A 22,137-nucleotide genomic window follows, 5' to 3' on the forward strand; every position below is an offset into this window, starting at 1 on the left:
GAGACTTCCACTTCGGGAAGTTCATGTGGCTACACAGAGCCAAACAGAAGGAGGCAGTGACTGTTTAACCATATCCACAGAAGAGCAGTTTTTTGCAAGTATGTCTTTGGCAGCTTTATTTTGGTATATCTATGTTTAGGTACTAAAGAGATACGGCTATTTGTGATACCACCAGAGACATCTAGTGGTGAAACTGAGATTGTGATTGCATATACTGATTCGAACTAAAGGATCTCTATGTATATGAATCCTAAAACAGTGTTCTTGAATTATAACAAAATTACTGAGTAAGAAGATATATTATGGTTTGAGGTGTATCATCATTATTATAATAATATTTTTATTTCTGCTTCTAAATGTTTGTTGTGATTATTTTGATTACTGTTGTTAATATTATATTAGTATTTATTGGGCCAGGGTTGATATTTGTATAGTTTATACATTTAATCAAATTATGTTTATTTATGTGAGTGATGGTGGTAACTTGGACGGCCATTATTCAATTTAGGAAACCTCCTTAGAACAAAAAACAAAACAAAAAACTTAGTTATGTCACAAGTGTGTAGACAAAAACATAAAAAAAAAGATACAAATATTGTTGATTCCTTTATTTATTATTACATTAATTGCTCTCAAACAACAAGGGGGGGGGGGTAATGATGGTCAGATGATTTTCTAATTGATGATTATGTGAGGATTCCATCCCACCAACTTCACAAGGAAGTGGGCAGGATCTGGGAGAAAGGCCTGCTCTTCCGGAGGTCTGGGAGAACTGCACTAAATTCGAAAGCCTAGTCATTCCGGTAGGGTAGGCAAGTATGGGCAAATGTGCCCTCACATTTTAACACAGAATAGTAATCTGGGAGAGCACAGGGGATCCAGGCAGAAACTGGCAATTCCATTATTTGGCAGAGTTTTGCAAATGTCAACTAGGAGGTCGTATTGTCTCCAAATTTCCAAACATCAATCAGCCCTGAATCAGCCAAATAATGGTATTGCTAGAATAAACTATATATCCTTATCTTCTTTATGGGGAGAACTTCTTTGTTATACAAATGATGTATACATAAAAATCAATAATACCAGAAGACACCCAATAAGCAAAACATTATTTCTTGTTCCACAATGTGATGTAAAGACAATGATTTGTAATCAGGGCAGTTTAGGATTTACATGCCAGGACACAGAAGAATGTGAAGTGGACCTCAAGGTTTTCTTGAACACACTGTTCTCCTATGACGTCAGCCATCCTGTGGAAGAGAAACGACTTATCTTAACAACTCTTCTCTAATTACCATTCAAACATATTGTAGATAATAAATACCACAGGATTTTCATGTAGAAACAATTCTGAGGTTACAATGTACAGCATTTCCTCTTTATACAACCATCTCCTTTATCACCAGGTACTGTATAATTTCTTATTTATGCTCCTCTTTATAACACCACCCTCTTTATAAGCCAATTTTGGTCAGTTTTCAGGCAGGTGATATAAAGATGGAGCATTGTAATTTGCAAACAATTTATGACCATCAGAAATCTGTCCAGTAGGAGGTGATCTGCAAATGGGAGAGGCCACCATCTACAAACATGTTTTCCCCACTATCACACTGTGGATAGAATATTAAAAAATGTTTCTGTGAAGCAAACCTTTGTATTAGAAGTCTGTACATAGCTACCATGTACATTTATGGCATCTAACTTAATCATGGGCATCTGAGGTGAATGTCATCAACAGTTGTCATGCACTACTTCACCTGTCTCAATCATTTACACTTGTTTATCTATATCACAACTGCATGTGTGGGGTAGTAGTACCTCAGCAGTTGATATAGGTGTATGGCCCCTTTAAAGAAGGTCTGTTCAAGCTCAGGAAGCATAATACCCAGGGGTTTCTCTGCTCCTGCTACTCTTTGGTTCTTGCAGCCATCAGTCAAAGAGGGAAGAAAAAAAACCTTGCAAGATTTGGGGTGTGTTTTGTGCAAGGAACTTTTGCTGAGAGTAAAGGAAGTGTGGTGCAAGGTGTTGTGTGAAGAAAACTGAAACAGAAAAACAGACAAGTAAAGGCTAGTTGGAGTTTAAACAGCAGCTATTCTGACATGTTCTCCCTGAAAGTCGAGGCAGCAACAGAGACATCAGCAGCCCAGTGTGCTGGAGTGAGTCTACAAATTATACCCTATACGAATGGGACTTTGTACCGTTTGAGATATAACAACAGTAATGAAAAATAAGAATACAGCTCCAAGTATAAACCTTCATACTATTTGGAACACTGGTATTATTAATCAGAGGAACTGAGGGAGAAAGTCACAGTATGAGTCTGTGCAACAGCGTGGCACTACAAGTCACAGCCAGCTTCAGGATATAAAGGCACCTAGTAATAAAAGTTTTAGCATTACATAAGAAGGGAAACAATGACAGTTCTAGAATAATGATATCTTAGTGCTAGTAGGGTGAAGGCTGCCCATCATTTAAAGGAATTGTGTATTGTGGGATAGTATTGTACACCTGTGATGCAGGACTAGTAAACGCAGTCTGTTATTGAATAGGGAGCGAATAATTCCAACCAGTATGATTGCCCCTCTGTCACCCATATTCATTCTCATACCAAACAAATCTAAATTGGGAGGAAGGAGGAAGAACAGCATTGAAGAAAAAGTAGTAAGTACTTGCATTGTAGTCCCTCCATTCCTCCAGGGTGTTACAGGGACTCCTGTTGGACTACTTTCACCTGCGTGACCCTGTGATGGTAGAGACTGAGCTACAGCCATCTGGTTGACCTAAGGGCTTTACCAGGTAGATATAATGTAGAACAAACACATACATGGAAACAGGGGTTAGCTTTGCAAAAAGACAGGGGAGCTTGATTAATTGGCCAGCTTGGATGCAGAATTATTGGTGACCTTCTGTTAAAGGGTGGGTTGGACTTTCAGAATAGTAAAACTGCAGAGGTCCTAGGATGAGGACCACACAAGGACTGGTAACAATTGCTACAGTAAAAAGAAAAACCATGGAGAAATTTGAAAGTTCATGAGCTGCATTATCTGTGGACAAGTGCAACTGGCTGGACAATGTTAAGTGCAGTCTGAGTGATTTTCAGGCTACTTATACCTGCAAAATCTACATGTGGATACCCAAACCGTGAGGTTGCCAAGTAATTTGAATTGTTAGAGTGAAAAGTTTGTTAGAGGTTATTGAATAGGTTGTTTATTTGGCTGATTTGTCTAACACATAGTTATTTATGGAATGAAGGCTTTTAAGTCTACGGAGTCATTTAATGATGACCACTGGAGTCTCTACTAAACTGCACACCTCTGCCTGTGGGAATGTGTTTTAAAATGAAAAATAATAGGATTAAACACAGCTGAACATCTAAATTCCTCCTATGATGCATTGCAGACTGTTGAATCCACATCTCTCATCTGAACAAGAAACATAGCAAACCAGTAAGATAGTTTAATTGTTAAACTTGCAGTATACTGATAAATGCCAATTACGGTTTGGTTGCAGCGAGTTACACATTTCTGAAAATTAAAATTAGACTTTCAGGTTTAATAAAAAAGCAAAGCAAAAAACAAAAAGTACGATAGTTGTGACATCATTTACTTTGCCCCTGTGTATGAATCATACTTGCCTACTCTCCTGGAACATTCGGGAGACTCCCAAATTTCGGGTAGTTCTTCCGATGTCCCAGAAGAGCAGGCCAACCTTCCAAGTCCTACCCACTTTCTAGTGAAGTGAGCATGGTCCTCAGTAACAGTCACATTATACCCCACTGCAGTTGTCACTTGACCTCCCCTCTAGTTAGAGAATGTTGGAAAGTATGATATAAAACACCCACACACTGCATTTCTGTAGAAGAGCAAGTTTATCACTCACACTCGGCTGATTCAACTGGGGTCATTTAAAAAGAGCACAGTGCCTACAAAATACGCACAGTTTTTTTTTTTACGAGTGCTAAGGTTACACCAGTATCACCTGTGACACATTTAGATTGTATGTTATGGACTATAAAACACACCACAATTTTAGAGGTACAAAAAATGGCAAAACTAATATTTTGAGCCATTTATGCTGCCAACAGACACCTAAATACTAACCAACCTACTACTTACACACTCTTGAAAAGTGCTGTACACATTAGCATGTCTACACAATAACAGAATCACTCACATTATGCCAGAAAAAAAAAAAAACCCTAAACAAAAACACAGCGCTAAAGATCGCTCAAAATATAAAGATATTACATGGCAGCAGTGGGATTTTAAGCCACGCCTCTAAGACTGGAGCCTTAATCCAGCACCTTAGACTGCTTGTCCATGCTACCACACTAAGAATGAAACGTAGTAATTTATATGAACACTGTGAGCTTACAATAAACACAGTATAATTTTTTAGAATGTTAAAACCTATAATAAAAACAGTATCTATGGTCTAAGTTGAACGGCGGTATGGCCAATTTAAGAAAATGGAATTTGATTTGAAAACTATCAGGCTGCACGGTGGTTTAGTTTTTATCACTTCTGCCTCACAGCACTGGGGCCATGAGTTCAATTCCCAACCATGGCCCTATCTGTGAGGAGTTTATATGGGTTTGCTGCAACACTCCAACAACATACTGATAGGTTAATTGGCTATATACAAATTGACCCTAGTCTTTGTGTGTTAGGAAATTTAGACTGTAAGCTCCAATGGGGTCGGGACTGATGTGAATGAGTTCTCCGTACAGCGCTGCATAAATAGTGGCGCATTATAAATAAATTTGTGATGATGATGAAAGCAGTAGAAGTGGTGGTGTGGCGTACCTCCGTATACCAGTCTACTTTGGTCTCTACACCACATCATGATCATTTAAATATATTGTCCGTCAAATGGCCGTCTTGTTTTTGTAGCTCTGGCTCCCAAAGTCCTGATTTTCACAGGGCTGTCAAGATACAGACCTGTAAAGGGGCAGCCAATCAATTAGTTTCCATGACCTTCAGTATATATGTGGTCTAGGGAGGAGATTAATGAATTGGGGTTGCTGCTTTATTTACAAATGTTAGGTATATCAATGCCCCTATGCTGCAGCAGTGTGGAATGATCCCATCTACCCAGGTCTGATCATCTGCACTGCTTAAATCTGTTCATCACAAAAAAGAAATACGCACATGGTCCACAAATACATGGTCCACAAATACATGGTCCACAAATACATGGTCCACAAATACAATAACTTTTTGTGTTGCACCACTGGTTCTTAAAATATCCTAAACTTTTCTTTCAAATTACTGAAAATTGGTGAGCTAATGATCATTATGGACATAAGTACATAAACAGTTACTTTACATTTCAGTAATACATACAGTAGCTTTTCCAACTGTTGGTTCTACTTACGTTCACACATCTCCCTGATTTACTTACTTTTTCTCCAAAGTTTTCAAGAAAGCAATGGCTCCATCTCTATCCTTTGTTAGAAAGAACTGGTACATAGGTGAGGACGTAATAAAGCCCAAGAGTTTTGCCAATGTCATGTGAAACATTTCAGTGATGCCACTGATCCTGAAAGATAGAAAATACAGAAACCACCAACATAAGAGATCGGGAGATCACAAAATGTACAATGACAATATATTATTTTATTGTATGAATGAAAAAGTAATAACAGTTGAATGAATACCAATAGCTTATCCATATGGTAGACCTGACAAATTTCCTGTGTAGTCCAGCCAGATGACATATTTTGAAATAAATAAATACAGGATTAAGGTAACAAATTGTAGAGGCAACAGTCTTTAACCTCAGTCATGTTCTAATTATTTTTTCCTCACACAGACAGAAAGAACATACAGTGAACAAGAGAAGTGGTATTGGGCAATTCTCAATGCATACAGAAATAACAGAAACTGTGATACACTGCACACTAAACATACAGAACAAGGTAAGTGGTCCTATGTATGGTCTATATATCTATATCTACATTTTTTCCACTATATTGAACAAGAAAATATGTCCTGTGCAGGTATTCCTAATGTGAGCAGAATGCAGTTTCCCCAGCTTCTTCTCATACATATTACAGCAACCGGATGACTTGTTCTATTAGCTGAATAATTTTTGTTGGAGGGCTGAGTGGTCGGCAGAATACAGCTCTATTTGAGTAAGAATTTAGCTAAGCAGCTAACAGCATGCTGAACTGGCAACAGATTACTTCCCACTGCTTAAAAATGCAAAGAACAACATTGTCACGGTTCCAGTTGGAACCCCGGGTTCAGTGACTGGTTGATAGGAGCACTTGGAGTGCATCCATGATTGCAAACAATTGCATGGGCCTGCTTGGGCCTGGTCTTTCGCAGAGGAGAGGAAAGAAACAAGGAACCGTCGCAGGTGGTGTGGATCAGGTTATTACAACAAAAGCAGTAGAGCGGTAATCCAACAAAGGAGTGTAGAGGACAAGAGGGATTAAAGTGGTCAGCAGTAAATGGAGAGCTAAAGAGCCGACAGACAGAGAAGTGATTGAGGCAGCGACAAGGTAACAAGAGAACTGAGGGATATTAGTTTTTTCACGAAAAAGAAAAAGAAAAAAGATAAGAGACACAATGGTCAATTTTGATAGCATTCAATTAATCTACTATTATGTTTTTGGAGTGTAGGAGGAAACCAGAGCACCCGGAGGAAACACACGCAAACAAGGGGAGAACATGCAAACTCCACACAGATAAGGCCATGGTCGGAAATCAAACTCATGACCCCAGCACTGTGAGGTCGAAGTGCTATCCATTAAGCCATCATGCTGCCCATCGTTGCTGGCAAGCCACTGCAAACCTATTTATATATTGGGACCTCAGCACATCACATCAAGTAACTCAGTTTACCAACTCTACTGCACCTAATAGACTGTTCAGACACTTATTTGTTGCAGCTATACATTGTCTAGACAAGTTTATAGAGTTGCACGAGTGTGCACACGGTGTATCCATGGTTTATTTTTTTTATGCATGTTAATTGACTGTATTCTGAGTATCATAAATTTAAAAGCTCAACTTGTATTCCCATAACTTCTCCATCCCTGATTCCTCCCAAATTTCTTAACCCCCCCTTTGCCAGAAATCCCTAGCTTACATTACATTGTGTGTAGTAAATAGACCATAGGTTTTATGTACACCCTCCCCCCCCCCTCCTTCAAACTTGTGTCATTCTGTAATGGCTATAGCGCATCTTGGAGTCAGGTTCATAGAGTGTCTCAAGTCAACTCCTGGTGGTGGGAAACCCATCCACTATCTACAAGCTGAAACATAGTTTCAAGTGGAGTCACTACACAAGTAGATATTGTTTATCACTCCTCAAATGTCCAGACACAAGGGGTGTGTTACATGGCTAGGGACAAGATCCACCATTTTTAAAGTATGCAGAGCTGTGGAGTCTATCAAGCCTCCAGGTATTCACCAGAAAGCCCTCTAAAAAGTGGTTTGGGCTTCTCTGATAGGAAACCACAGATCGTCTGCACTACCCTCTGGCATGGAGATGGTAGGAGGTGGGCACAAGATTCAAAAGGGAAAGAAAAAAAAAAAAGGAAAAAAAGGCAAGGGTCTGGTACACGTTCATCCCAATGAAGTACCACATCAAAACGGAAGATGAAGTCACAATTCACGCTGGGGGAAATATCAGAGTCTCAAGGTTCCTGAGGATCAGAAAAACCACTGTAAGCAGGAACAGAATACTAGAGGCAGGAGACCTGATACTCTGGCACATACAGTCAAGTCCATAAATATTGGGACATCGACACAATTCTCATATTTTGGGCTCTATACACCACCACAATGGATTTGAAATGAAACTAACAAGATGTGCTTTAACTGCAGACTTTCCGCTTTAATTTGAGGGTATTTACATCCAAATCAGGTGAACAATGTAGGAATTACAACGGTTTCTATATGTGCCTCCTTCCTACACCATTCACCTGATTTGGATGTAAATACCCTCAAATTAAAGCTGAAAGTCTGCAGTTAAAGCACATCTTGTTAGTTTCATTTCAAATCCATTGTGGTGGTGTATAGAGCCCAAAATATGAGAATTGTGACGATATCCCAATATTTATGGACTTGACTGTATATAAAAATAAATAAATAGTGCTCAGATTCAGACAAAAGGGAAATAAAGAGAACAAACATCAAAATTAGCCATGCTAGATTGTTAGTATACATGTAAAGCATAATCTGTGTCAAATGACTAAGTTTTTACCTTGATGGTAGAATTTTAAAAATCTTTAATATCCCCTGGTGCACAGTCAAGTCTATCATAAGGAAATGGATACAATATGGCACAACTGTTTATTTGTGTGGAACAGGCCAATCTCCAGACCAGAGTGTCCATAAGAGAAGGGCGCTGATTAGGGAGAAGGTGTAGGGCAACTTTGAGAGTTACAGTAGTTTATTGCAGAGGGGGGTGAAATTATCTGTGGCTGGGTCTCCCCAATCTCCCTCTCTACATATGTTGTGGGAAATGTTTTTTTTCCCATGTTCATTTGACATGTTTCACTATCCTGGTGGTCTAGGTGATTGGGATATAGAGGTGTCATTGCACTGCTGCTCCACCAGAATGAACCAAGGGCCCAGTGGTGTTTTGCAGATATGCATAGGATTCCTGCATTGAGGTCCAGAGGAAAGGAGCACCCAAGAACATTCCTGTAGTGCTGGATGCGTTCAGCCTCCAGCAGTGCTGCTCCCAGGATGTTCCTCCAGATCTGTCCTCATATCTCCTGGACCGGAGATCAACACCAGACACAAAGATGTCAAAGTTGGTGTGGACAGGAGGTCTAAAGATATAATATCTGTGCGGCACCAGTATCGAGACTGGTTTGATCAACTGTAGCTGTGGCTGCTCGTGGATAGGAGGCAACAAACACCCCTTATGTGAACGAGCAATAAAGTAATTTTACCCGATTGACCCTCTGGCTTCAAGTTGAACAGCCTGGTGTAAAATCTATATAAAGGCTAGAGAGATGCCTGTCCCTGCTGTGCTCCTGTAACCAACAGATTCAAGATCTCACTTTAATCTGTCTCCTGACTTTCCTGCATTGAGGCCAGCATCTTGAATCAATGATATGCACACTTCCCAGCTGTCCTGATCCAAAGTAAATAATCAGGAGGATTTAGTCAGAGCAACCAGTAAAGAGGTGATTCAGCAGCTACACAATAGTCAGAAGCATAAGCTGTTCACGGAGCATAGTGGTAGCAGATTATACCCTCCTACAACGGATACCATATTGGTACGCAGTTGACGCTCACAATGAGTGAGTGGCTGGTTTCACCAAGCGATGCAACTACTTGCAGAAACCCCATAATATGTCATGGAAGATATGGTGACAGAATAATTCCATGATGTCAGTCTAGTAAAGAGACAGCAATAGCTCAAACACTTCATAAATCTGCATTTTATTGGATGGTAGCAAACAATTTTTGATGAAAACTCACATGAGATTAAGAATAAACTTTTTAGCCTGAGTGCTAAGCAGAATGTTTGGCACAAGCATAGCATTGCCCATTATCCCAAAACAGCATAAATACTGTGACACATAATGACAGGAGCATATTGCTTCTCTGCTCTAGGCACTGGAAAATATAAGGGGTAAAGTTAATGAGCTAAATATAGACAGATATTAGAGGAAAACCATCTGCAGTGTCACAAGCTCAGATTCAGGTGGAAACCGTGAGGTCTGCTTGACTGGACACTATCTACAAAGAGGCACAGAGTCCAACAGGGAAGGATTTTCACCAATGATTCATGCAAGGGAGTATGCACCTTGCAGCTTCCAAACCACAGGTCATGGGCCTCTAATGGGTTTGAAGAGCTTCTGGGCTCTCCACCCAGTCTCTAAGTTCAGAGGACTGGAAGAAGATTGCAGCAAGTGTATACAGAGAAGAGGAGCAATGATAACCAGGTAAGTGGAATAGGCATCCAGTGGTGCAACAATCTGCAGAGAAGCAAAGTACTGAGGTCCTGAAGAGCTAGGTTCAGGGGCAGGATCTGTTAGAAGTGCAAACATAAACAGGAATATACTGGGATCCAGGTAGTGACAGGCTAAGCAAGAGTATGAGGATCTGCAGAGGTGGTGTAGCGCTGAGATCTAAGGAGTTGGGAAGCTCTGGTTCAGACTCTGTTTTAGTCGTGATGGTCTGCACAGGGACTCGAATCTAGGTGATATAATTAGCGAGACAGGAATAACCAGGGAAGCTATAGTCTGCAGAAGAGGTGTAGCGCTGATGTTCTGATGAGCTGGGAAACCCTGATGCAGGATTTGTAGAGGGTGCAACGGTCTGCAGGAGACCACAGCAGTAAACAATGGGAAACCAAACAAGGGTCCAGACCCCAGAGGCAAACACGTACATACACCCCCCTCGCCAGGCTAATATGCAGTAAGCAAAAATTAATTTGTCTGGCTTCAACCCCTTCCCCATACAGAGTCTGAGAAAAATGCTAAACTCAAGAGCAAGGATGGTGGTCAATGTCTTCAGCCTGTACTATAGGAACACTAAGATTAAAACATTTCTAAGTCTTTCATATTTTCTTTTTACTTTGAGGAGCAACTACTCTTATATTTTAAGATTAATTTCAGTTTTTCTTTCACTGTTACAATCACACCGCTCCAAAAATATTGGACCCTAGGCTGCAACCTGGTCAGCTTATTGTATAATCAGGCCCTGAATGTGCACTTTTACTTTGCAGAGACATTTAATGAGAGTGGACATTAGGAGTGCAACTTGATGTGCACTGAGCAGACCATCAAGGCACACCAGTGCAAAACCAGAGCATTTGTGGTGAGCATACAGTGCACTTTCTATACAAGACTCAATGTTTCCTTACTTCTTCAAAAGAAAGTGGTTTCCTATTTATAGCAGTTTTTTTTCTGTTTTTTTGTTGGCCAGTCGTCCCTGCACACTGCTTGGGATGTGTAATACCCCGGCATCTTAGAGCTCTGGATCTCCATGACACCTGGAATGCCCAACCCAAGTGAGTTGCAAGACCTTCGTCCACAAAAATCAGTTGGTTTCAGCCAATGAAACCACATTTCTTGCAGAGAAGCCGTGTGATTCCACAATGCAATATCTGTTTCAGTGATGCAGTTGCTGTACGAATGTAGAGCTGCAGTGGTCAATTCCAATGAGACCATAAGAAAATGTAATGTTCATTTTATCGCTACCAATAAACATTGTCCAATGAGATTATTGTGGTTCCAACTTACAAAGATTTAATAACAAAAGATAACAGGACTTAAGGAAAGCAATACTGACATGACATGACAGTATAAAAGCCGAATACATTATACATGCACTTCACCTGGGCCCAGGTTAAGATACAGTAATGTTGGAGGGAGACCTAGAGGGTGAGGAATAACTGGCCCAGAAAGATTATATGCAGGTTTAGTTAACAAAAAAAAAAAACAGTCATGATGTCACAATGTACACAAAGATAAACTAAGGTCTTTCTTCATTGGTCCAGGGGTCAGGCCAGTCCAGTATAATGCAAACCATAGGTCAGTTCAAAGGACTCCTACCATAAAAAGGGGGGGCCAGCTCACTCCAACAGCTGAGAACATGTTGCACCTAAGGGAACTGACCTAATCCAGTTTAAACCAACCTATTTGCAGTCCAAACACAATATCATTTTGAGCATTAATCCTTTACCTTCCATAGCTAGCGATCACAGGAAGCGATCACTTTGATCTGCACATTACCATCAGGAATACACTACTATTGGCAAAATAAACACTAAACATGATACATTTCCTATATCTTGAGCCTTAGATACCTTTAATATAAGATCATTTATGTATAAATAATCTGATACATTTTACTAATAAATGAACTGGAAACTAAATAAATTAGTACTATTTAATTACAAGTGTAAGTGTGACTGTAAATGTGTGTTATTAATATGAGCTATTTCATATTATTCGTCGTGTGTAATGATGCATTACTTCATCCAATTACTTGATGACCATTAGAGTAAATAATTGCCTTATAAGTTTACAAACTATATGATTTCTTTTGTGTATATTTATTGCAAATATTGATGTTATTTGTATGATACTCTTACCTTTTCTTATCAGCAAATGGCAAGGCATCAAATATTTCTTGAAATTCAGATTTAATAATCTTACAGATCTCATGTTCCGATGAGTACATGCTATCAAAAGCCTGTAAAGAAAAAAAAATGTTAAAAGTGATTAGCAAGTTTTTATTATATGGATATATTAATCCAAGATATTGGATGTGTACAGTATCTTTATCCAATATAAAGTATTATATCTTTGTATGCCATCAATGTATGAACCATAGGGCTCTATATTTAGAGACTTTAAAAGGCAAACTGGTCAAAAAAACAACACACCATACTATAAGGTTGTGCTTTAATCAACAGATTTTGCAGAATCTATAGTATTATTCATGTGTCTTCTGTAAAATAATACATTAAAATACAGATATGACGACTGTGGACCATTTCAGTCACAGAACACAACTTATTACAAGAGGTACATTTAGAACTGGATGTTGATCAATTTGCCATAAGATACACTCTTATATTGCACGTGCTCACGAAGAAAGTGTAGACATTCTTCCATAAGTAGAATGTTGTGACCCTTTGCGTCTAAATGTGGATAGCTGGAAAGGAGAAATGGGGAAGGGCAGGAGAGGGCAAGCTTAGACTGAGTACACTGAGGGCATGTTCATATAACTGAAATAATTAGATGTGGACACATCTATTCACTTCATTACACTGTGACCATAGCATTTACTACTAACACTACCAAGCCACATTTCTACGCTATCCTTAGGCATAAGCACATGTATTTGTATGCCTGATCTACGTCTGGAGTGAATACTACTGTTTTTGAGCTAGACACATCTTGAAGTTCTGCCAACACATTGTTAGGCTGCTGGCCCTGATCACCAACCCACAGAACTGATGACGGAAGTTTCACCTTTAGCAGCCGCCTTTCCCTTAGAGCTAGATGCGCTCACCGGTACTCAGATGCCCCCGGGACTTAGCTCCAGGTGTAATGTGGGTTGGTAATACAGGACCCCAGCGGCAGGCCAGGAGACTGGTAGAAAGCAGCGAGTAATTAAAACGATAGCCAAGGTCAAGGGTCACAGGCAAGCAGGATAGTCAGAACACACGCCAGAGGTAGGGGTCACGGGCTAGGTAGCAGGGTCCAAAGTACAAGCCAGAAGGGTCAGGGTCACAAGAGACAACAGGCAGGGTTCAAATCCAGGCAAGGGGTCATACACGAAAAATCCGACAGAGTATCCACAGGACAGGAACAAAGAGCAAGAGCAGGTCAGCAGCACTGTGACAGTAAAGCTATAACCGGCAGTGAGGCTGCAGACCTCACTGCCTTAAATACACAGATAGACCAATCAGGGCTTGCCCCTGAAGTGCACACTTGCAGGCTAAATAATTAATAAAAGCTTAATAGCCTCCAGGCTATTAGATCACTTTGCGCATGCGCCCGGCTGTCCCCAGTTTCCAGGATGCGGCGCTACAATGCAGGGAGTCAGACCGTTGCCTTGGGCGGAAGTGATGTCCCGGTCATCAAGGTGACGGCCGGGACGCCAGGGAGCACAGGAAGCGAGCCACGGCGGACTCGTGACACACACCCCATATACGCAAGTATGCTTTATTGACCCTCCCACCCCCCGTCATTTTGGTTCACAAACGCATCCAATAGTAAGAGATCCCCTTAATGTTTTACACTTATTACCTACCATAGTCCCGTTGGATCCTAACATATGGTTGCTGTTTATATTGTTTGCCATATGTGCTCTCAGACCCTGGATACATTTTGTGGCGTCTCATAATCTTATTGATACAGTCAGAATATATTCTCACCTCAGAATAAAGATTTGTTAGTGTCTCTGAAAAATTCTTATATTGTATGGTAAGCTTTGGGTAGAGAGAATGCAATGCCACACAGCCTCTATTCTTAAGAACTCGAGCTACTTCTTGCACAAATTTGTCTACGGGGAACCATTGCGCAGCAATATCAGAACTAATTAGATCCACAGAGGCATCTTCCAAAGGCATCTTCTCAACTGAGGCAACTCTGTAACGAGAAGGAGAAGGAGGTCAATCTGTGTACACACATTACTACAGACATAGAATCTGTGTGTGCTTGAACATCCCCAAATATTTGTGCTGTCAAAGTCACTATGTCGTGAACATAGTGAACCTACAGCTATTTATAAGGGATGAATCATTACTGCAGTGTAAATATGTTATATCAAATGAATCCATTCATAAGTTCAGCGACGAAAGTGTAAAATGTGACGACAGAAAGTCTGATGCAAATGTATTTGATGGCTTTGCACATTCCAGTGTAAGAAGATAGGTGTGTCACCTATGGCAGCTTCAAAGGGCTCTTGCCGTGAGATGTATCCTGATACAAGTTAATTTTTGGACACCTGAATAGACTTTGTGGGGCCGGTCACAGCTGGACATCCTTGCAGCTCAATGCTGCATTTTGAAAGCCTATACAGGTATATAGAAATATGAGCTTCAAATGGAAAATGTCTTCATAGTTCATATTTTGGGGAATCCAGGTGCCTGAGAAGCAGAAATCACACCAGGGCTGTGAATGACAGGTACGGGTGTTATCTGGGAACAGCTAAAATCATATATCTTTGGAAAAGGTATGTCACATTGTCATAATTTCGTCATGTTTGGTATCAAAAGATGGACAGAGTCATAGGGGATTTATTAATGATAAAATTGGATCAGTGTGATGCTCCACAGAAAAGTTAGGTCACAGTAGAATTCTTTAGTAAATCAGGCAACATGCAAATGGAGATTGAAAAAAGTGTCACAGGCCACAACCCCCTGGGGGTAGAAATAGGTATGGAAGTGTCTTTAAAAGGCTGAGACCAGGTATAGCAGATGGTCAGACTTCTTTGGGAAATTAATTCACATTGATAAGCTGTCCATCTTTCTAGCCAATTTCCCATGGAGCAGAGTATGCAATGCTAGCAAGTGCTATTCTGAATGTAACCCATTTTAATTTAAACTGTTTGCTTGTTATGTCAACCTAATAATTGTCTATTCATTTTTTTATATCTGTATGCCCTGTACTTTTGTATATTAAATCTATAATTTAATATGTTGCATCCTTGATACTCTAACAAATCCATTAGCCTGTTAAGAAGTAGCTCAGCCAAGTTAACCCATGCCAATGTGTAATTTGTTGATACATTTGATTAACAAGCTGTGTGTGCTTGCATTTACATTTATGTAACAGTCTGGAGGTGTGAAGAGTTAACCCTTTGCTTGCTGGTGTGGGTCTTGCTAGTCTTTGAGACGCTAGAAGCCTTGTGTGCCAGTGAAGGAGAGTATATTGGGGTCCTATTCCTCCTATTCAATAGGTGGTGGCAAACCAGAAGTGTATGGGGGTGTGAGCGCTGTTCGGGGAGGATTCAGTAGGTCTATAACCTGTGTGATAGGTAAAGAGACTGGGGTGATTTGCTGTATGAGGTCACAGAATTCCAGCCTGCAAAGTCACGGCAGCTGGGAGCGTGTCCGTGACACACTATGTCTAGGCACGACATTTTATACGAGCACCCTCAATAATTTTTAAGAGTTGGCTCCTATAACTACATATATTTTTAGGTGTGGGTCCCATGGCACAGAGGTTCTGTAGAATGATATTTATGAAGTTATAGAAACAGTTGCAACGATGTTCATAGTATTGGCAACAAATATTATTCAAATTTAAGACATGCAAAGATTACTCACTGGTAAGTTACATTCTCCTGTGGTGTAGATCTTTTTGCTTCTATTATCTGAGTCTCACTAATGTCTATTCCAATCACTTTGCTGAAATATTCTGCCAGTGGTCGAGTCGATCGTCCTGTTCCACAGCCAGCATCTACTGCCATTTCAAAGGGTTTCCCCTTCTAAAGATAAAAAATTATCCATCATTATTGCAAGTTAATAAACATTAACACACTAATTAATAGAACATATGCAGCTCTGTTCTCTCTTGTTGTGTTCCAGCAGTAAATACAAAAAACCCCTATGGGTATTTTTACTAAACTGCGGGTTTGAAAAAGTGGAGATGTTGCCTATAGCAACCAATCAGATTCTAGCTGTCATTTTGTACAAAGCAATAGATAAGTGATAACTAGAATCTGATTGGTTGCTATAGGCAACATCTCCACTTTTTAAAAAAACCCGCAGTTTAGTAAATCTAGCCCCTAGGGGTAAATGTATGAATCTCCGGATTCTTCATCTCCGGCGTGTTCAGCCTCTTCAGCGCTTAAATTGAAAGCGGCGCTGCATTGTAAAGGGAAACTTCCCTTTACAATGCAGCGCCGCTTTAAATTTAAGCGCTTGAAGAGGCTGAACACGCCGGAGATGAAGAATCCGGAGATTTATACATTTACCCCCTAGTGTCTTAAAGCTAAACTTCAGAATTGAATACACATTTGGATTTAAAATTATAACATCATACATTTTCCCTTTTTATGTATTATTAAAAAAAAGAGGATTCTTAGTTTGACTGTTTTCTTTATGAGAAGCTTACTAAATAAAAACTAGACATTTCACCCCAATAACTATTATAGCTTTATTGAGCCACATATTAGCCAGCTTTCTCAGCCTCCCTTCAGCAATCAGTATGTTTTATTAATTTTTCTCAGGGACAGATCACATACAAGTAATGTCATATCAAAGAGAGCAACAGTCGGTGAGAGACTATAGTGTTGAACATGCCCTAGGCCAGCTGAACTAGGCAAGTTAACTACTGCAAGAACTGGGCTAGGAGTAGAGAGGTCCTAAACTTTCTGCAAAAATATATTTCAGGGTTCAGAATAACCTGATGAGAATAAAAACAAACTACATTTTCTTTGTTCAACTAATTAGTAGTCCTCTACTATTTGGCAATTGCTGTCCATGAAAGCATGAATGAAGCTTGTGGAAGAAAATTGGATTGGTCGCAAAGAAATTCAGTTTAATTAAACAGTAATAAATTGTAAACCATGCTATTATCAGAAAAGATAGATGCCTTTGATTGTAGGGGATGGACCTGTGTGCAAGAAAATACTTCCCCTGCCCCCCATATGGGACAAGCAGAGAGTGGTGATGAAACATATGTGAAAAACGCTCTTCTCTACTTACATACCAATCTCATTATACATGTTTGCCCCAAGACCCCACCACCCTCCACAGATTTTTACCTGCTGCAGCGTTTATTGGAGAAAGCCTCAGTTCCTCACAGCAGCTACTCCCTCGGCTATTCCATATGCAGAATGTTGTTGTTTCCATCAGCACCATGTACAATATCATGAAACAGCAGCACAAGCCGTGCTGTGTAGTGGAACATTCTGACCCCTCCTTTGCAGGACAAAGCATGGAAAGAGCTGCTCGTATGGGTGGATTGGAATAACATGGGACATACCTCCTTACTATCCCTGCAGTCAGGACGAAGTTCTGGTTGTGCGGAAAAGTTCCTCAAAATTGTTAATGTGCCAACAGAATCAGGAGAGTTGGCAGATTATGCTACTCTGATATATTCTCAAAGCTTTGACTACCTGCCTTTGTTTTCTTAAGCTCTGTTACAGTTTAGGTGCATCCTAGAATGTTGGGGTCTTGTTTAGAAAATAAATGAGTACTTTTAACCTCCTGGAAAGCCAAGTGACCACTAGAGACCTCCCACAAACTAGTCACTTTATTCAACTGCAACAACATTTAATACACCCCACACCCCCAACTAGCACCCACATTTCATTATTAACCACTAAAATTTATTAAATAGCCCATATCAACTCTCCACATTACAATAATACCCTCACACCATTACACTAGTAGACACATTCAACCCCAAAATTTTAATAGCCTAACATAACCAGAATATCCCCACAAGCACTATATTTATAGCCCCAAATAGATTAATAACCTCCAACAACCCTGATGTTGCATTAATAGCAGCACTACATAACCCTTATAACCTCCCCCCTACTATACATTAATGCCCCTCACACAGTCATCAGCAGGGTTACTTTTTTCGATTTCCACATCAGCCAGGATGTAGTTTATTACAAACAAGGAAAATATAGCCCAACACTTTAATAATATTTTGGCACTTAAATTTGAACATCCCATCGGAACTGCGGAGCACTGTGACGCCTTACAAATCTTTAATAGTAATGACAATAAAAGGAACATTGACAGTTACACAACATAAATCTACTACAATCCAATACCTTAATCCCCTATTGCATTTGCTTATCATTTCTTTATACACAAAGCATCTTTGATACTTATTTACATACCTTCTCTTCCAAGTAGCTTAAAACGACTTTCAGAACGTTTTTGGAAGAAGGACACATATGCTCTTGATATATTTTAGAGTATTCTTCATCGCTGAACACTTCAACTTCCATTTGGACAGTTCTGAACAAGAATAGATGTCAAGAAATTGAATTACACAGAGTTTTAAGTTTACATTTTTGCAAGTAATATTTTCAGAAACATTAAGTTTCCCAATAATTTGTTCCACCCATTCGGGAAACACCTGTATAGGTACAGGTCCTTATTACTAGAGCTGAACCATACAGGTAAAATCAGTGATGGAAGCTTTGTGTCCTTGATCTCCCAAACTCCGCTAAGCAATGTTGTAAACTGTATGCCTGAGCTTTGACAAACAAAACACTTTCATTGCAGACATGCAATTTCATAGTTGTCCCTGATGAAATTGCATGTCTGCAATGAATAAGAATTGTTTAATATTTTGTTTGATTGCCTCAGTATTGACATATAGTTTCTACTACCTCATTCCTATCTCTACAGTGACAATATACAAGAATTATCTCCAGCCTGCAAACTTTGGTAAATAGTCAAGCGTGGACAAAATTGCTTGGCGGAGTTTGGGAGATAGAAGACATAAGGCTTCCGTCGCTGATTTTCCTGTAAGGTATGGCTCCGGTAGCAAATACCTGCACCTACAGGTGGAACGTAGAAGTGTTTGCCACCTAGGGAGAATTCCACCCCCCCCCCCCCCCCCCCTCATCATACATGCTGGAATTGTTAAAAAAAACAAGAACCTATGTTAGTTACACAAACCAAGGGACACTGATTATTGATGGAGTTACAGCTTGATTCAACATATGCAATTCATGTGAACAAAGCTTTTAATGGGATCTCACCTTCTGTATGTATTATGCACAGAAATTTATCTTACACACTGACTGTGTCCAAAGGATTCTGAATTTATTATCAGATTTTGCATTATAATTACTGTATCAACAATATATGAAAGATCTCAATTGACAAGCACAGAAAAATGTATGCTTAATAGATATTTCCTTTTGCCTACAGTCATTTGGTGGCTGCAGTTATCATGTTTTGTGAGATGTAATTATACACAAACTGATTTCATTAAATTGATAAATTGAGTTTTAAAACCTTAACAGCACAATGATTTATGTGTATTGAAATAATGTTCACATGTTTCACAAGTTGCATGTGTCAAGTTATTTTATTGTAGCAATATCTCCACATTGAGCTCAGCTGTGGCAGTTGTTTTAATAGTGATGTAATTATATTTTATTAAATTGTGTTTAGTTTATCCATAATCTTTATTGTGTTTTATAGATTGAATTTTATAGAACAGCTATTGAGCACTGTTGTGTTTACATTATTTCGTTTAACTACTCAGTCTAAACTCTGACACCGGATTGATCAGTAGCATACAATTCTAACAGACTGATCTCTACATAAATAAACAGCAATAAAATGACAACTTGGTTACCATCTATTCCTTATTTCACTTTGTCTAACCCTTTCTTATATGGTTAGGTTATTATTGTCAACCTAAAGATACTGTCTGCATCCAAATTATTGACCCAATGTAGTCAATGCCATTATTGTTGACTTTCCAAACCTGTCCATATTATGGTGTTGACCATATAAATGATGATCATGTAACTGTCAAAAATATGTATCACACTCTTAAAAAATGGTTGTGAAATATTGTATAGAACCTATAATTGTCAGAATCTGAAGTGTCAGACTCACATATAGCACTCAGGGACACCTTTATACTCTGCTCACAATTCTGTGAACGCCCAATTTGTACTCCAGTGCATGAAAAGAACACTGAGGCTGTTGTGGCCTTTGACAACCCTACACTCTGTGATAAGGTAGTACACGGGAAGATAGATGGTCATATTAGGCAGTATTTTTCTAGTAAGTATAACATGACCACTACCAGCAAAAAAGAAGGCATGGTCTGAGTAATTTCTTGGCACTGCATGTAATGTTAGCCATTTTCTTAGGTGTAAAAACTAACAAAACCCCATTTGTAACTTTTCCCTTAACACTGGCAAACAGTTGATTTTTTCTTTGCGATTGGCAAATGATAGGATTTGAAGCGCCCTCTCTTACACTTTCTTCCTATATGACCTTTTTTACTCCGAGAGATTGAAAAAGTATTACTATTGACAGTACTAGTACTGGGATGCTCCTGATCTATAGACCGATCCATGATTCACAACAGGAGTAGAGTTACTTGTAGCTGCCACCACACCACGTGAATGTCACCTTGCAATGTAGACACTGCTCAGCAATATCATTAAAATGAGAACAATTGATTCATTAAAGAAAATGTTTTGTATTATTTGGGTTGTGCTGACTTTTGGCCGCTTACTAGTACAGATGTGATACTGCCCCTCACACATTTGCCTTCACAGGCAAACACTTGGATTTTAAAAATCAAGATTTTTTTTTTTAGGGGGGGGGGGGTGCCACTCAACATTAAACACAATCTATGCGTCTCTGGCTTCACCAACCAGCATAGTGATGTCAATGTGTTGCAGTACTCGGTTATGTCATATCGAAGTGGCTCATCCTGCTAAGGCTCTCCCCATGTTTCCTGATTGCTGATAGTGGAGCAAACATGCATTGTACATAAAACTTGTTTGTTCAGAATTTGGCCAAAGCAAAAAGTGGTTTTACAAAGTAAATAGGGGGGGGTCTGTGCACATCACTACCAATAACAATCATGTACTATAAGTAAAAATAAGAAGCTTGCATATATATTCTTCATAATACTGTCATTTCCAAAACCAAATATTTAAATAATTAACTATGTATATAGAAATAATGTCTACTTTGATCATAAAGTAAGACCTGCTAACATTCTGAGACTAGTGTGATTTTAGAAGTAATTAAACTGTAAATGAAATACTTATTTATAAACATATACAGTGAATGATGAGTTAGTAAAACAATGCGGATAGTACAGACCTGCTACCTGTCTTCCTGCTGCTCCTGTTGTTGCTTCTGTGACAGATGTGTGAATTTATATGTGATCAGTGGGGTTACACAAGTCAATGAGATTGGCACATATTCAGATACATGTCTGTATATGGACTCAGAGACAAGTTGTGATTTGTGAGAATAGCAAACTCAGCCTTTTTGCATCTTGCCAGAACATGATCTTTATGATTCATGATTTTTTTGAGCTATTGCTGTATCACACTCCAATATATCACCCCTATATTATCATCCCTTCCAAATCATTAAGCTTTTCCATTTTTCCTCCTAAAAAACTGCTCTCTTTAGCTTTCCTTCTGCTTTAAATAAGTCATGAGTGTGAGGTTAAATTACGACATTTTATAATTACCTTTGTGTGTGTGACCTGTAGTGCCCTTCTCCACTGAATGACAACATGGAGAGACAAAAGATCCAACTGATTTGGCCAATAACAGAATGATCTCTATCTGACCATTGCAGGGATCTTAATTTCACAGGGCTGGTAAAGTCAAGTAAAAATAGCAAATACTTAAGGGCAGTAAGCCCCAATCGCGAATCCTCAACCTGCCAGGTCTTGTTTCCTCCATAACAGAGGAATCAGAAGCATGGGATCCCCCTTCTATAGTACAAACTAGCCTCAGACAAGTCAGTGAAGCAATGGTGTCTCGCTATGGTGAGTGGGTCACAAAACACAGCATGCTCCCCCTTCCAGAGGCCACCTGACCAGGGTAATGCACAAGATTGCTTTGCCACTCTATGGTACCAGTATAGTGGATAGGGGCGCACTCAGAGGCACCAGGATGGCTGAGGAGCAAAGAACATGCAGTGTTCATTCTCCTTATCCCTGAATCCCTT

General features: G+C 39.5%; 1 protein-coding gene across 3 annotated transcripts; it reads right to left on the minus strand.

Annotated features, from left to right (window-relative positions):
* Positions 1 to 593: 593 nt before the first annotated feature.
* On the minus strand, positions 594 to 21,354 carry LOC142159295 (putative methyltransferase DDB_G0268948). 3 transcript variants are annotated; one of them, XM_075214054.1, is made up of 7 exons: positions 21,274 to 21,354; positions 18,300 to 18,420; positions 15,763 to 15,923; positions 13,867 to 14,080; positions 12,073 to 12,173; positions 5,404 to 5,541; positions 594 to 1,250 (listed from the first exon to the last, which is right to left on the minus strand). In XM_075214054.1, exons 2-7 carry the CDS (start codon positions 18,408 to 18,410, stop codon positions 1,163 to 1,165), a joined length of 813 nt encoding a protein of 270 aa, XP_075070155.1. In that variant the 5' UTR covers positions 18,411 to 18,420; positions 21,274 to 21,354; the 3' UTR covers positions 594 to 1,162. The 3 variants fall into 3 exon arrangements, with proteins under 3 accessions (XP_075070155.1, XP_075070156.1, XP_075070157.1); XM_075214055.1 differs by lacking the exon at positions 18,300 to 18,420 and having other exon boundaries at positions 21,274 to 21,319; XM_075214056.1 differs by lacking the exons at positions 594 to 1,250; positions 5,404 to 5,541 and adding an exon at positions 11,277 to 11,588.
* Between the last annotated feature and the right edge of the window lie 783 nt (positions 21,355 to 22,137).

This window comes from Mixophyes fleayi, chromosome 5 (genome assembly GCF_038048845.1).
Source record: "Mixophyes fleayi isolate aMixFle1 chromosome 5, aMixFle1.hap1, whole genome shotgun sequence".
Taxonomy (NCBI): domain Eukaryota; kingdom Metazoa; phylum Chordata; class Amphibia; order Anura; family Limnodynastidae; genus Mixophyes; species Mixophyes fleayi.

Excerpts from the sequence above, each read along its gene's own strand:
- LOC142159295 (XM_075214054.1), bottom strand. The coding sequence starts at position 18,410 with ATGGAAGTTGAAGTGTTCAGCGATGAAGAATACTCTAAAATATATCAA. Across the intron at positions 14,081-15,762 it reads CAGGAGAATGTAACTTACCA|AGTTGCCTCAGTTGAGAAGA; the intron begins GTGAGTAATCTT and ends TTCTCGTTACAG. Across the intron at positions 12,174-13,866 it reads TAACAAATCTTTATTCTGAG|GCTTTTGATAGCATGTACTC; the intron begins GTGAGAATATAT and ends TTTTCTTTACAG.